We start from the raw sequence: 16717 nt of genomic DNA on the forward strand, positions 1-16717 counted from the left end.
GTATATGCCGTACTTGGGAGTTGCGTTTGTAACCGTTACAGGTCCTTGCTCTGTATTTGCACAGGTTCGTTCTCCCTTTTACTTTTTTTTTTAGAGCTGTAGAACAAGGAGAAGAAAATCACTGAACTGTCCAAATTTAGGATGGAATTTTAGGAAGGGCAGCTTTACTGTTAATAATAAAGGTGCATGGAAGATGAAGCAGATGAAAAGCCCTGGCGTTATTTCGAACACTTATGTAGGAGTGGGCATGAGTGATATTAAGGGGCTCTAGCTACTACGAAGGAAGAAATAAAGAAAAAAGTTGAATAACGAGAATTAAGAAAATGCAGTGAGCTGGCTTCCCAGGACCTTGGCGCAGTACTTTTACTGAACTGGTCAAGGGTAGGCTGGGGCTTCCTAAAGTCAAATTAATTTCCACGTGGATCATTGACTGTAGCTTTTTCCATATTGAATTAAACTCTTATGAAATGCTTTGTGATCCCTTGTTTTGTTCAGCATCCGCTGCTGTTGGATTCTGACTGGATATTAACATCCCTTTTAAAAAAAAATAGTGTTCTTGATAAATGTTTTCTTTTGATGACACAGATATTTTTCAGGATGAAAAGACCTATTTTTTATTTCATATCTATTTTGACATGAATTTTCCTTTGGATAGAGGTTTATTTATGACTGGCTACATTTTGCAGGTTTATATCTAGGTACATAAATCCACAGAAACTCAACAAAGGGGATTGATGTTGACATTACAATGAAGGATGTAGACAGTTTTTACTTGTGATATTTATTTTTAAAGTACATTGTTATTATGCTTTCACAGGAAATGTTTAGTATTAGAGATTAAACTTAATCTTGGTCTCGGTATTGAAAAGTATTTAATATATTACCTTATTTGACATTAGCCTGTGTTTTTCTTGCATTTCTCCTTTTTTTTGAGTAGTAGTACCTTCATGTGCGTCTGGAAATTGTTAAGCATTTCAGTCTCAAAGTTTGTATAGCTGCATGTCAGTGCTATGTGCAGACAGAAGTAGTATTTCCAACAAGTATCTTTCTCGGAGGAAGCTGTGTGTATCTGTACGTATGTGCATACATTTATGTTATACCAAATACTGTAGTGTGAATTTTGAGTTCATGGTGAAGTACCATACGCTTTTAATAGAAAGCTCTCTTCTCTGTTCCTTTCAACGTATTTCATGTCCAACATTACTTATTCAGAAAGGAATGCATAAGTAAAATTTGAAAATTGCCTAGAAATTCTGTATTTGCTGGTTTGAATACACAGGCCTTGGGAGCTGCAGTTTGTGTACCAAGAAGGACCATCCTTCTGAATAACTGCCTGGTGCAATTGTAGGGGAATGAACAAACTGCTGCTCTGACGTTAGCTTTTTCGTAGTCCAGCTCAAACTATAATTTTTTTCATGCCTGGAAATACAGTTGAAACCAGATTTTTCAGCCAAAATCGCTAACACAGCATGGATGGAGATACTCAGCTGAAGAAGGTTGTAATACACTTGAGGCAGTATATTATGGCTTACGCGCTTACTGTGTTTAAAAAAAAAAAAAAAAGAAAAAGAAAAAATTGCCATGATCAATATTTCCTAAACTTTGAGTGAAATTTCAATAATAAATTAAGGTTGTCTGTGAAGTTTTAATTCAGCATCTTTGTTTCAAAAGCAAGCCCACAATCTTTAATTAAGTAATGATGCATTGTTTTTTGTTCTGAATGTAATATTATTCACTGCTTTAGTTTTTCACATCATCTTTATTCCCTGTGTGGCCTCAGGGCACACTGAACACATGCCATCTAATCTCTGTCCGGAAGACAAAAAAAACCTCATTTCCTTAATTACTGATTTTTTTAGATCCCATGGTACTCATAACAGTTTCTCAGTGGTTCACAAATACTCACAAAGAAAATGCAAAGTATTTATGGATTTGGATTTGAAAAAAATTACTACCCATTATGAACAGTTATAGAAGTTACCTACAGATACAAATGCATTATCTGTCAAATTTTCTTTCCTTACGGGGTTTTCGAGTCTAGAAATGACCTCGTTGTTGTGCAAGAGAGTCCTTGCATCCAAGATTATGTTTGGGAGCACGTCTTAGCGGTGAGACCTATGTCTGGCTTGAATTTTTGGTCATTTCTGTAAGGTCCTTAGCAATAGCTTTACTGTAGAGTCCTGATAGGTCCAACTGATTTTCTTTGTTTTCTCCAAAAAATGTTTCCTGTTTGTTAAAATTTCAGAGGTTTGATGTCAATAGGGTAATTAAACTGACTGTAGTGATTGGGGAGAGGCATGTAGGGGCTTTCCATGACTGTTAGTGGGACACTGCTAGGATCAGCGTGGAGGGAGGAGGATGTGATCAGGAAGGACACCTAACCGAAGAGAAGGTCAGGGCTTGAGGAAAAAAATACAACTCATTCCTGTGGAACAAGAATGGCAGAGACCTTTAGGACAGGGCTTTGAAGAAAGGCGGGGGGAAAGGAAATGAAGGCGTAAGATGAAACTAATATTATCTGTCTACAGCGTGATAATGTGTCCTCCTAGCAGCTTGTTTCTTGTTCTCCTGCTTCAGTACTGAAACCTAGTTTTATGAAGTTAGGTCAAAGTCATGATATTATTTCCAAGGTTCAAAGGAGAATGCAATGAGCGATTGATTCATTTTAACCATGTCGGGGCACTGAAAAGCCGAACCCGCACCGAGCGGGGTTGCCGTAAGGAAGGCGTGTGGGTGATGTGCGATGCCAGCGGTGAGGACTCTCCGTGAGGGAATTGCGTTTCAAGACTCATGTTTTCCTTAAGCCTTAGCCTAAAGAGGGCTGTTGGCAATGCACATACCCTGTGATCTGCTGCGTATGGAATGAGTCTGTTAACTCCTAACGCGGATCCAGGTTCTTTCCTGTCACAGTGAGTACGCACGCGGCAATTCTCTTTAGGTGTAGCAATGACCCGAATACGTATGTGCACGCGCACCCAGTGTGTTTGAGGAAAACCGTACCAAATAAAAGCTGCTCAGAGGATAAGGATTTGGACCTTAGGTTTCACGGCAGTGATGTCTTTTTAATTTTCTGGTCATTGTTTCATTGTTCTGAGTCTGTCTTTGGGTTTTTGGGTGGGAGTTTTGCTTAGGCTGCTTTCTCCAGCAATTTCCTCTGATTCTCACCCACAGAGTTTTGTCCTAATGGAAGACAAATGTCTTCCCTCAGCAGCTATGAAACACTTACTCTATTGAATTAAGAGCAAGTGGATGAAATGGAAATACTGTGGACCCTATTGGCCATTCAATATTCCTATAAAATATTAACAGGACAAACACAGGGAACATTGAAAGGAATTACATTCATACCTTGAGACACCCAAGGCAGATTCAGGGATATTTAGCTCAATACAAACATGTATTCTGTTTATCCTGGACTGCATACGTTTTCCCCCATAGCTTTAAGCCTTCCTGAATTTAGTTTGCCACTTGCCACTCTCTCGCTTAGAGAAAAATGCCGCAGTTTTGTATGGGGGGTTACGTCTGTAGTAGACCGCAGTCTGGTACGTGGAGTTAGGAAGATGTTGTTTCTAGGTAGTGCTCCTCATCCTTGCCTGACTCTATCAGTTAAGTGGAATTACGAGCATGTTATTTGGCATGCCAGACAAAAGGGGAATTAAATTACCTGTACCAAGATACAGCGGAAGGCTTTTACTGCTTTCTCTTCCTTTTACTTCTCTAGCGATAGGAGCATCAATTTCCCAACATTCGTTGGAAAGTGGCCATGAGCTGCCTAACAATTTATGCCTTTAGTTGATAAATACATTTCCCACTCTTTGCAAATTAAACTCTTGGCTTACTTTTGTAAATATTTACTTTTGTCTCACCACATGAAATTCCTTGCTTCCATGTTTTTTCTAGTCTCTTTGTCTTTTTGATTCCATTTTAACAGGAAATCCTGTTTGTTAATGCAAAGCCTCCATTAATTGTTCTGAGTTGCTCCTGAATTGGCTTATATAGTTTTGCCACAAGTGTATGGTGACTGCGTGTCTTTCTGCTTTTATTAATAAGAAAATTTCTTTAGGAGACAGAATTTGGAATGTCTTTCTAGCACATGAATTATAGATCTCTGTTGATATGGAAGCAGTGGCAGATAAAAGAATGCTCTTTAAAATTAATGAGAAGCTTTTGTGGCAAACTAAAGATATCTTGAAGTACTTCATTTATTATGATGAAGTTTAGGACCGTAGAATTAAAAGAACAGTCTTCAATGCTTGCTGTTTAGCAGGAAGATGGGATAGAAATCATTTGTTTACCCAGGTTGCATTAAAATCATTTGTGATGCTTTGGGATTTGCCCTGAAATAGCAGGCAGCTGAGGTGCACGGCCTGTTTCCAAGGGGACACAAACTTACATTTTTGAGAAGGCACTAGACAAGAAAAGTCAAAAAAAGTCTGATCGCCAACCAGCAAAATCAGAACGTGGCAATACCAGCCTCACATGGACCTTTTGCTGCCTGGGAGAAGCCCTTTTCATTCCCTGATCCTTTAAACGCTCTTTGGTGAGTAAGTCCATCAGTGATGCCCATACAAACTATTTTATTTGCATACATGACCTTTGTGGAGACTGCACACCCTAAGTCTCTTGGTTTCACGTCATCTCCACAAGCCAGATGGACCTAATAGTAAATATAGCAAAGCTGTATTCAGCAGACGTTAATGTCACACTTCTCTTTACGAGGTTAGAAAGAAAGACATGAAGTACATTCTTATTTTCTCCGTAACAACTTGATATCTTAATTGGTTAGCTTCTCTTTCCTGGGATCCCAAATGTCTCCCAGGCATTAGAGTTGTGCTCAAGTAAGCAAGAGCGGTGTCTCTCCGTGGAGTCAACCGTGGAGTTCTCCATGGCTATTCTCTCTCGTTATTTCTATTTACATGCCATTACAGCTTGGATAATTCAAATGCAAAATGCCTCAAGGGCTCTTCAGTAGACATGGGCATTTGGGGACTTAGTGATTTTTCTGCACTTACTTGTGTTAAATGGATTTCTCCCAGGGCCTGGTTCCTTAAGTGCTTACAGATTGTTTCTCCGTCGCCCACAGAAAGGCTGCTCAACTGCCCCTACTGCACTTGCTTGCAAGCAGTCCCCCCGTATAGGACTAGCAATGATCATATTTTGTATGAAAAAGCACGGTGCGTTTGTTTTGATGTGACCTCTTGTGTGACCATACATGAACATTCAAGCAGATGAGCGATTCGGGTCCTCTGCTTGGAAGTGTCTGTGCAGGCATCTTACCCAGTACATGAGTAGAGTTCTTGTCCCACAACGCTCTCTTTTGCTTTAATCCATTAAAAAATAGGTCAAAACCAAGAAGTGTTCCTTAGGTATACAGGAATTAAGGTATGGTTTTAACTTCTAGACATCAGGTTTCCAAACGAAGATATTTTTACAGCTTGCTCTATATAAAGGAGGCTTTTTTTTTTTCTAATATGTTTGTGGTGTTCACACAGGCATTGTAAAATCCTATTGTTTAAGGAGTATTTGCATAACATGGTTTCGGTGTTTAGGGCTTACATTTAATTCTTTAAAATTGAGAACAATAGTACATTTGGCATGTATATGAGAGCGGAGAGAAGGAACAGCACGGAGTATTGCTGAAATGTTTGAGAACATTCATCATCAATTTTTTTTGATCCATGGAACTGTTTGGGGTTTTTTTTTCCCATCAGCAGATAGTGTTTTGTGTTTGTGTGCTGGGCAGTTTATTTGCAGTATACTTCTGAACTAGGAGAGTGAGGAGAAAAGATTCAGAATGTCTGAATTTCCAAGCTTCAAATAAATTATGTTGAGCAGCACTTTAGCCCTCAAGTAACTCTGTACTGAGTGCATATAGAATATTTTTAAACATTCACATAATTGAAAATTTATCTCCTTGAGAAGCTCACTAGTGATTTGGATTGGGAGAAGTTCAATCCTTATTTCTTTTTTGTGTCATATAGCTCCATCTGACCTTTCTCTGCTAATGGGCTCAGTTTGTCTCCCACTCTCTGACTCTTGGTTTTTCAGCTTCAGAGGTTGTTCATGTCTTCCCTACCCAAAGTTGTAGCTCTCTTCTCCCCGCCCCCCCCCCCCTTTTTTTTTTTTTTGGGTCCAAATTATTTATTTCCAGAGCATCTGAAATACTGCATCTGAAACACACCTTTGTCATGGTGTGTCTTTCAAACCTTCCCTAGTTTTGGTTTACGTAGAGACCTGATGTTTCTGAGCCATGGGTTGTCTGGCATGTTGTGACCCTGAGCCATCAATGGGGTAATCTCTGACATAAATCTTCCCTGTCCGTATGTCGAGCAAGTGTCACTTCTCATCTATCTGAGCGGACACCTAAACCACTTCAAATTTTCCTCAAGGTTTATGAAACCATTTTGTTGAACCAATGCCCCGTTAATGATAAAAGATGGCGCAAGTGACAGATCTTGCCTGTAATGGTCCTGATACAGCAGCACGTTAATGCACGAATTTGATTCTGGAGATACCTTTGCCAGATTTTTTTTTAATGCTACAAAATGCACAAATACAGTGAATTGAGTTGCCTCCCAGGAGGATTTGTTGCCTGCATCTTTCATCAGATTGTTACATGGAAAAAAAAGAAATTAAAACGTATGGAAGTTATACGGTAGTGTTTCTTCCATCTCTTTTGATGCAGTGTGTGTAGACCATTACCTAAATACATATAGGACCAGAAGAGACCTCTTTGATCCTATAGTCTGACCTCTAACATAACACAGACTGAAGATGCAATTAATTCCATCTGCTGGGCTGAACTTTCTATGGTTGAACTAGAACATAGCTTTTAGGAAAACATCCCATCTTGGGTTAAAGACTTCCAGCGCTGTCCCAACCCATTAGCTACCCTCCGCGTTAGAGCCATGCTATGCCGTGCGTAGGCATGCCTGTTATCCCCAGCGCGGGGTGACTCCAGGAGCAGCCTGAAGCCAAGGGTTGTCCCCAGGACCGTGTCTGGGCTCAGTCTGAGTGCAGGCTCTCTGTAATTCCCTGTTGTCTTTTGGCATAAAACCTGGATGCGGTTTCGGAGGAATCCCAGTCCAGCTTTTCTGTCTGCTCTTGATGACTTGCAGAGCTTCAAGCACCAAGTGGAAGGGGACTGCCAGAGCACAAGGATGGTGGTGCAGCACTGATGAGTGGCTTTGAGTTTGTGTTTGAAGTGCAACCTCCTCCTGCTCCCAATGTGTAGTAGCAGAGATGCGGTGGGCTTCCCCTCATGGGACCCCTGACAGCGTAAATAGGAATTTATTGCACCTCGTGCCTGGTCTCAGCCACCTCGGTAAGAGAGCTGTGCCCATGCAACTGGTACTGTAGCTTCTGTTTCACTAAAACTTGTTTGGTTGGTTGGTTTTTCTTCTGATAGCTTGAAGAATCGTCTGTTAACAAATTTTTCTCCATATGTGTATTTTTGCATTTTGGTCAAATGACCCTTTCTTCTTTTCTCAAATCCATTAAATAATTGAGTTTCTTGAACGTTTTATGGAGAGGTGTGTTTCCTGGTTTAATAATTAATATCCTGATTCTTGTCTGAAGCCTTGCGTTTTCAAACCATCGTTGTGAAATCTGTGCGCAGGATGCCAGCGGCAGGTGCTGTAGAGCAAAACTTTGCTGGATATTTTTGTCAATACCAAAGCAAGTTACTCTTTCAGCAGCTTTATTGCGTTATGGGCAGCTGTTTGTTGCTCTGGTGGTCTTCAGTTGCTGCTCCCAGGGTGAGATCCTTCAGACTTGGGGAGCAGCTTGGATTCTTTGCTGCTAAATTCAAGTTTGGCTGCATTAACTCACAAGTTATTTTGTGTCCAACTTCTTGAAAGATAAAGAAAAAATTTAATAAAAATGCCCTTTTCTCTTTGACGTTCCTGTAATGAATGTGCCATTTGCAAAGTTTAACCATAACATTGCTTTATCATTGATGTATATCAATGATATGCATCATCTTATATATCATCTTTATATCATTGAAAGTATTGCGGTACCTATAGCAAATGTTGAATAGCTATTGGCATTTAGAAGGGCCAAGAATATATTCCCGTTTGGCCATATGAAGAAAATTTATTTCAAGATTCAAATTTGAAGATTTTTTTCAAACTGTTCAGATGTCTGATTTTGAGTTCATATAATGCATGTCATGTTGCTTTTTATCATTTGAGTTTCTTAATTAAAAAAATCCCACGTGGAACAAAGTCATATAAAAGACGTGCAGAAGCCTGTTACAACAGGGGCACTATCGTGCTTTATCTTATTTCTAGTCTCATTGAAAAGAAGAAAAAACTTGAGTGTGCTCGACAAGGTCTGGTTTTCTGTGTTGGTGACATCCTCCTTTGCATGAGTCTCACGATCGCTGTGTCGTTATTATGCTCAGTATTAACTGGCATCTCATTATCCTGGGTCATCCTATTTACTTTCTTAAAATAAGGTACGCTGGTACCTTTCCTTCTCGTCGTACGAAGCTTTCAGAAGGCTCCAGTTATTGGCAAATTCTAACTTTGGATTTACGTTCAACTTCTTATTTTAATTCCCTTATCTTTTTTCCTAATTCTTTAGTTATAAAATTCCATTTTATACGTTCATTTTTTGTATGTGAGAACTATATTTTATAAGCTGTTTCAATCTGCTATAAACCAGACTTTCTGCAGAACTTGCAGAAGCTTTTTTTCTTTTTCATGATTGTTGGCTTGTGATTTTTGGTGGGCCAAGAAGAAAGCTGTTAAAATGAGTTCCCATTACTGGCTTTTTTTTTTTTTGGATCCACAGGCTTTGTGGAATTGACTTTTTGAAAGCATTAAGTTCGTATATTACTTGTTTGAATTTTATTGTGTGTGCAAATAACACGTAATCAGATCACTTGTATTTAAGCAACCATTACTGTTTAGTCTGTAATCATTTTTTCATTGATTGAGGTTCAGTCTTGTGTTAAATTAAAAATTTCATCTGAAGAGAGGGAGTTAAGAAACCAATGCTTTCTTAATTCCTAAAAATCAGAAACACAAGACCTTGAGATTGTCATTCAGCCTTGAGTCTTCCTCGTTGGTTGGGCTCATCCATGGTGTGATTTGATGATCTGTAATAGATGCCAGCTGTTATTTCATCTTGCTATTATTCCAGCCCATTATTTTGCTTGCTAAACATTGGTCCATAAGTACTTCTGTGAGGGAGAGATGGGTTGAGGTACTAACATGCTTTCCTTGTTCTGAATGTAATCTGTTATTATTATAAAATGTCCATAAGGGTGCGATCAAAGGGCTGTCGAGCTCCACAGTCTGACAGTCGATGGAGAAGAACAGAAGAGGAGAAGTATTCTGGTAGAAAACTCTGTATTCTCGTCAACCTGTGCAGGCTGCCCTCCATGACCGCATAGCATACATGTTTTTCAATTTGATCGCAGCTTGATTTTTAGTGGGGCAAAAATAAGACACTAAGACACGTGAGGGAAATTTGGGAGACGGTCTTAATTCCCACCTCTGCATGAATTGGCACTTGTCTCTTGTACCTCGTTGTGGGGAGGGGAACAACCATTGATGACTTTTTTTAAATCGCATTATTCGTGCCTTAAAAATCAGAATAAACCCCAAAACCCTACAGACACTGAAGATGTGACTGCTGCAAAATCAAGCATCTGCTTTAGAAGGCAATGTTTGTCGCTAATAAAAGATATCTATGAGCGAAATTTCATGCAAATGCCTTTTGAGGATTGTAACTAAATCTGTTCTGATACTTTAAAAATGAAGTTGATATCTATCAAGGTGGTTTTCAGAGGTAGGGATAGAGGCATAATAAGAAGTGAATTACTTGGCGGTGAAGTTTTACACAATTTCAGGAGGCAACGCTACTTCCTTTAGAGCTCCAAATTCGTCAGTTCATCACAGTATCTGGCCTTAATTTTTTCTGTTTAGTTGTAGCGTTTGTGTGGAGCTCTTTGAGTTTGGTCTGGGTGCAGTTTTTTTCATATATATATAAAAAAATATATATATATATAAAAAAATTCTTAGTATGAAAAATTCCTGCCTACGTGTCCCTGCCCTCGTGCTCCTCTAAGGGATGGTGCTTTGAGAAGGATAACCAATTTATGAAGAAGAGAATTGTGTTGAGGGTTTTTTTTTTTAACCTGAATATTGGTGTTCTGGGCAGCAGTCCCACAAAGAAGTGTCTGGGCACAGGTGCGAAGGTGATGAGCTGTGGCAGGAAAGCAAAACTTCGCAAGGGGAAGCCCTGGTGCCGAAGACAACGTATAATAGAGCTTACCCCCTCACTGCTGCTTTGGAAATAGAAATCGGCCACCAAGGGCTTGCTTATGCCATAAACAAGCACTCCAGTTGAGTTACATCACGCTTAATTAAAAAAAAAACAAACAAGGGGGGAAATACTTAAGGAAGCAAAAATAGGATTTAAAGAAATAGTCTTCCATCCTTTTCCTTTGTCCTTCTTTTTCCCACTGCTCTACATCTCTGCCAGAGAAAATAAATTTGCTCTTTGCTATTCCAATTCCATGTGGAATACCAATGTATGTGCATTTTCCTCTTCGCATATATTGAATAAATGCACTTTTCTAAACCCTGATCCCAATTCTTTGTTTATATTTAAATTTCCTTTATAGCCAAAATGCTTTATGTGTTTTGGAGAAGAATGTACTAGTTGGAAATCCTTTTTATTCCAAATTCTTGCTCTTTGTGAAATGATCTGTGTCTTCTGAAGCAGACGGACACCAGATTTAACCTGTTCTTGCTGCACACTCCCCGCCCCGATAAGCATCCCCAGGTTGGTTTTAACCGATTATTCTGTCTCCGCAGCACTAGATGGTGCTGATGACAGTATCTCTGAAATCCGAGTCTTCAAAAATACCAATGATTTGAAAAGTAGCACTGCTGTTTCAGCCCAAGGACCAGTTTGCAAATCCAAATTTTGATTTGAACAAAAATGTCAGTCTGTGACTACAATACCAGATTATGGGAGGGCGAAAAGGTGGAAAGCCTACTAATATATCTTATTTCTGTGTTGCTTCTTCCCTTTTTAACAGGGAGTGTTCTAGTGGTTTTGACTAATAGCTGTGAATTAGTGGGAGGTTGGCATTTCGTCCCAGGAATGACACGTCTTGTCGAGGCTCTGTTGGATAGCACAAAGGAAAAAATAAGATTCCAGTTTTCATGATGTGAAATCTGTTGTGTTATCCTGAAAACACCAAATGTTCTCAACCCTCGTAACCACCATGGAGGTCTTGTAATCTCATCTGACGTTCTTGCCGTATCAGTCCAGTTACGATTATCACGACCTCAGCCATGTCCTGGTGGGACTGGGAGTCGGGCAGCCGCAATGCTGACCCTGTTTTGGCCGTGCCGTCTCGAGCCCGTTCCTCATGCTGGCAGACTCTGCCTGAACCTTGAGGATGGTACAGCCTACCCGGGGGCTCTCACGCGGGTTAATTGGCTGCCTTCAGTGTGGTGAAGGTTGTCCTTAAAAGGAAGCTGTTAATCTGTTCTAAGAAATATCTGACTGAAGAGGTGCTGGGAAATGGTGGAATTTATTGAGTTGTCTCTCAAGAGGAAAGATTTGGGCTGGAGAAGCGTAACTAATTCCTTGTGATGGTGAGAAGTGTTGGAAAAGCCTTTTCCTGAGGCTCTTGACTAGCAACAAGGGGATAAGCACTCTGAGGAATCTATTCCTACTGTCTGTGAAGGATACAATATCAATGATATATTTTAAGTAAAAAAAAATTAAGAGGACTTCTTCAAATGCATCATTTCCTGAGGCAGAAAAGCTTTCCAAGCACATGCCTCCGAGCACTGAAGCTGTCCTCCAGTTCCAAGAAATAGAGACTAGCTAGAATATAATGCTTGAGGTAGTTTTGCCACTTAATTTTTTAATTACTAGTTTTAATATTTTCTAAATGATCTGCTGAACAAGAAGTCTACCACTGCTCCTTGTCCCAAGTGTCACCAACTCCAAGAGCAGCATGCGCAGGCATTAGTGAATTGTGTTAGTGCTTATTTGTCAGGGCAGCCTTTTTACCCTCTAAGGACCAACACAGGCATCCTAGGAAAGCCCGACAGCAGTCCTGTAACGCCCCCCAAAGAAACCAGGAGAATGTTTTTAAATACAGAAATCCTTAAAACATAATGACCTATACCAATATGGGGAAGAGGGAAAGCAGGTTATCCGTGAGCTGAAAGCCACGTCTGAGGTTTCCAGCGGCTTTACAGAAGAATCTGACTCCTTGAAGCTGTTGAGCAGTAGCTGGTGGCCTTTGTCCACTGCTTCTCCTTACTTCCCATCTTTCCCACCTTTGCAGTCAAGCTGTGTTCTCCTTATACATCAAATTAGACCATCCTCTGAGCGTCATTGCCATGCTTTTTTTCAAAACGTGTGGAAAAAAAATGTGTATTTCTCTATGTGTATGGCCCTCTGATTTCACAGATTATTTATAAAGCTAAGGTAATGCTTTATTCCTTAAGCTAAAATACGTTTGAAAAGAATATATACTAGTAAAATGCAAAAACTCAGCCTCCAAATACCCAAAGCTTCCGTCATATACTTGGATTCTTCCTGTACTAAGCAATTAGGTTATTGAAATTAATAATACACAAGATGCTTAAGGATATATTGCAATATATTGCATGAGGTGCTGCACTTAAAATTTGCATTTTAAGAACACATACTAGTTATGAAGTAAAATTGCATGTATACCATTCCTTCTGTTACAGTTTGACTTTTAAGAATTTAACCATGAGCATATGATGTTCTTCACGCCGTTTATTGTGTAGAATATTTCTAATTCAAATTCTGCTGTTGCTTAGCCCAGATGTTAAATAAATAAACAAATTTATGACTATTGTGCATTGCATTCTAAAAATCTCTTTATTCAAGTTTGTGTATATAATCAAACGTCTTTTCTGACTGGATAGTCTAACTATTTCAGGATATTATTGTGAAGTTATTTTAATATTTTTTTTCCTTTTTTCCCTGCAGTTTATTTTCTTTGTTGTCAAAAAAACACAACAAAGTGCTGGAGCAAGCCACGCAGTCCTTAAGAGGTTCCCTTGGTTCAAATGACTCTCCGCTTCCTGATTATGTGAGTATCGAACTTAATGTTTTAGTAGGTGCTTCAAAATAGAAGTGGTACATCCCTAAATCTGCAAAGATTTATCAAAATGTGTGACAGCGAAGCAACCACCAAGACCAAAATACAGGAACCTGTATGAATGATGTCATGTCTGAAACGTCTTTAAAAAAAATAAAAATTACACTTACAAATGGCAAAACAAAACCGCAGCTATTCATAGCTAGAAGACTTACTGTACCTTGTCAAATTGCAATTCTCAAGCCATTTGTATTTCAGGATATTTAAATCATACAGTTAAAAACATTACTTTTAAGAACGGGGCTTTGGCATCCACAGTATGTTAAAATGCCTACAAATGATTGAAACAATTCCCCGTGAGCCTTTGGGGGAGTACTGCAGTCATGGGGCAAATTGGTATGTTCCGAACACGTAGATCCGTACAGTTGTCTTCAGTTTACTGAGCCAACACCCACAAATAGGCAACCATTTTGTAATTTAATTGCACAGCTTGTTGGAAAATCTCTCGTTTTGGTACAAGGACGAGACATCTTCCAAGGACTTGAATAATATCTTTGTACTGCCGAAGTCTCTTTGGTTTGTACTCGTTTCAACTCTCACTGCAATATTGTGTTTAAAAAAAAAAAAAAGTTGATTTATCAGTTGCTCTGGATTTTTGAGGATGCAAATGTAACAACTGTTTTATTTTCAGTGTTAATACCTGTTCCCAGACGTGCCTGTCTGAGACTTTACTATCATATTACTCTAACATTAAGTATGAAAGTACCTAAAAAGGTAATTTGATCTAATAGTTTAATGACTTAAATTTAATTTAATGAACCAGGTTTCTTAACCTGCATCTTTTAGTTATTGTTGCTGACACGCACCATACAAACTAGAGGCATTTTGTTATTCAGAGACACGCGGGTTTATAGAGCAAATGAATCACTTGCAAGTTTTTCCTGTGTATTCTTGCTGCCTTCCCATGCCCTAATTCAGCTGAAGCTCCTTACGACACCTGTGGTTATGGGGCTTTTGATTTCTCTCCCACAAGTTGCTATCTGACCTTTAATTTTTGGAACTTGAAACATTTTAGCGAAACCCCGCTGAAGTTGGTTTGTGGTTAAAGACCAGGAGATCCCACTTCTCTTTGCCTAGGAAGGTGATACACAAGCTGGGTAAAGCCCTTTCACCTGCATGGGTATGAACAGCTGAAAGCCCCCGAGATGTCAGACACCTTGGAGAGGATTTGATGGCCCTTTCCCATGGGTTCTCGAGCAGCAGGGGCTCATAGAATCATAGAATCGTCTAGGTTGGAAAAGACCTTTAAGATCATCCAGTCCAACCATTAACCTACACTACCAAGCCCACCTAAACCAATCAAGGGTAGACTAGACTAAATGGTGTAGGGGCTTCCACGGTTGTGAGGACTGCGGTATTTTGGATGCGTTGAGCAGTTCTGGGTGTTGTGATTGATAAAGCTCTTGGGGCTGTATTTCTCAGAGGTGATTAACCCCGGTGTCATGCCCAGTTCCAGCTTAAGCAATCACACTGCTACGTGTTCAAATTCCTCCTGTGGTCTTGTGGCTCTTTACTGAGCTGTCCTGGAGAGCTGTGGTGCTTCACTTGACTTCCAGGGCACAGGGAGGCTGCTTTGGTGGAGCTGATGGCTTTTCATACCTGAGCTATACCATATCATATATCATATCATGAGGTAGTTGTGCATAACGTGCAGTATCACAGCCCAGAGGGGTTGGAGTGGATGCTTGGGACAGGGTTTACGGGCGCAAGAGCTCCGTAAGCACAAGCTCCATAAGCTCCATGGAATTGCTGCTAAAGGCTGTGTATTTTGAAACTAACTTCTGAGGCATGGTGGGGTCTTGGTTAAATAACTGTCAAGCATCATCAGATGCCTAGAGAATAGGGCTGAAGTTTTTAACACTAACTTAGGTCCTTAACGCAGGGACTGTAGTTGTGTGTGGCCTGTTGGCAGCGGGAGGATATTGATGTTTGGTTGGAGACGTCCCTGCTCATGGCAGGGGGGTTGGACTAGGTGACCTTTAAAGGTCCTTTCCAACCCAAACCATTTGATGATTTATGAAAAGAGACCCTTGTATTTTCTTCCCTAGACAAACAAATGACCATCCCCACTGTTCAGAGGAAAGAAAACAGCGTGATACATTCCTGTGTTTGTAAAAGGGTACATATATGAAAAAAAATATATATATGGGTGTACACACACACAGACATATATTTGCATATATATGGGTGTATATATATGTGTATATATTTCAGTGTGCGTATGAATTTGGTGCTTGAAAACTATTTTACAGATTTTTGGACTTCCTTTTAACTTGCTGGATGCGAACTCTATACTGCAGCTAAGGAGAGAGCCAAGGTGCTCGCTGTACGTAGTTATCCCCTTACAGATGGAGACAGCTGAGAAATGCAGGTTCTGGAGCAGCGCTGGGGAAGGACTCTGGAGTGCAGCCCAGAGTCTTAGATATTTCACTGAATCTCTTCCCTTTTATTGTTGGTATGACATAGGGAGGGAGGGGAGGACAGCAGTTGGAAAGACTGCTGCAGGGGAGAGTAAAATCACTGAAGTTCATTGCCTGTATTTTGAAAGAAGAATGTATACTTTTATGCATGGCTTTTTTTTTTTTTCCTCTCCAAATTGCTCATGTTTCATCCCAATCTGAGGCCTAGGCAGTTGACTAGATAAAAGTTGAGGCCAGATTTCATTTACTTTAGCATACTCTGCTTCTGAAAGCCCATGTTTGTGTTGTCTATAAGAAGAGCGACGACTCTAGGAACTGAGGGGAAAGTGTCTGAAGGCCTGAAGCCCGTTCTACCGCTGTATCCCAGCGTGGAGCTGAAAAAGGGTTGATTCTGAGATTGCCTGCTCTGCCCAGGTTTATGTCTAGGGAGGCGGAGGATTGCTTAGTAGGCTGTTCTCTTCAAAGGGTTTCATTGAGACCAAATATGTGTTTTAAAAATGCATTTCTCATGATTTTTAATTCACTTTTCATTTATAATTTTTTTTTCTTACTGCGTTCTGTAATCCAAAAGTGAATTTGAATGGTACCTAAGTCACAAGGGTTAAATAGTACATAAAATTATTTTAGGTCTTGCTTATGGTCTCGTCTTGAGCCTTTCTACTCATCTGTGAGTACTAGACTTCAAAAAACAAATGATGGTAAATACTGTGTGTTCCTTCTTAGAGCCAGGAGGGATATGGAAGGAAAAAGGCAGCATCAGTGACCTTGAATTGAGCCCTGTCCGTCATGAACATCATGTAATAGGTGCTGCGGCACCGTATGCCTGTGCCGTAGCACATACACGCAAAGGGAGCAAATGGAGATTAAGAGATGGGCACCTCTTAATTTCTGAGTGCTCAAGCAGTAGGACTGTTCCTACTCTGCTTTGTTTTTACTACTGCAAAAACCTACGTTTTTGACCTAATATACAGCCCCTAGGCTGCTGATTATTGATGAATAATAAATATTGATGAAGTAAGAATATACAGGGATCCTCCTTTACTGTGTTTCTTAGGGGCTGCGCTGGCAGCCCAGAAGGCCAACCGTGTCCTGGGCTGCCCCCAGAGCAGCGTGGGCACAG

The 16717-nt window shown here is 40.1% G+C and overlaps 1 protein-coding gene across 3 annotated transcripts in view; it reads left to right on the forward strand.

The window, feature by feature from the left end:
• The window catches only part of DYM (dymeclin), a 230402-nt gene that overhangs the window by 149989 nt on the left and 63696 nt on the right, over positions 1-16717 (forward strand). For all 3 annotated transcript variants that reach the window (XM_075726068.1, XM_075726069.1, XM_075726070.1), the window contains one exon: positions 13006-13108. In XM_075726068.1, the coding sequence (XP_075582183.1) occupies positions 13006-13108 (103 nt within the window). The remainder of the gene's footprint in view (positions 1-13005; positions 13109-16717) is intronic.

This window comes from Pelecanus crispus, chromosome Z, assembly GCF_030463565.1.
Source record: "Pelecanus crispus isolate bPelCri1 chromosome Z, bPelCri1.pri, whole genome shotgun sequence".
Taxonomy (NCBI): domain Eukaryota; kingdom Metazoa; phylum Chordata; class Aves; order Pelecaniformes; family Pelecanidae; genus Pelecanus; species Pelecanus crispus.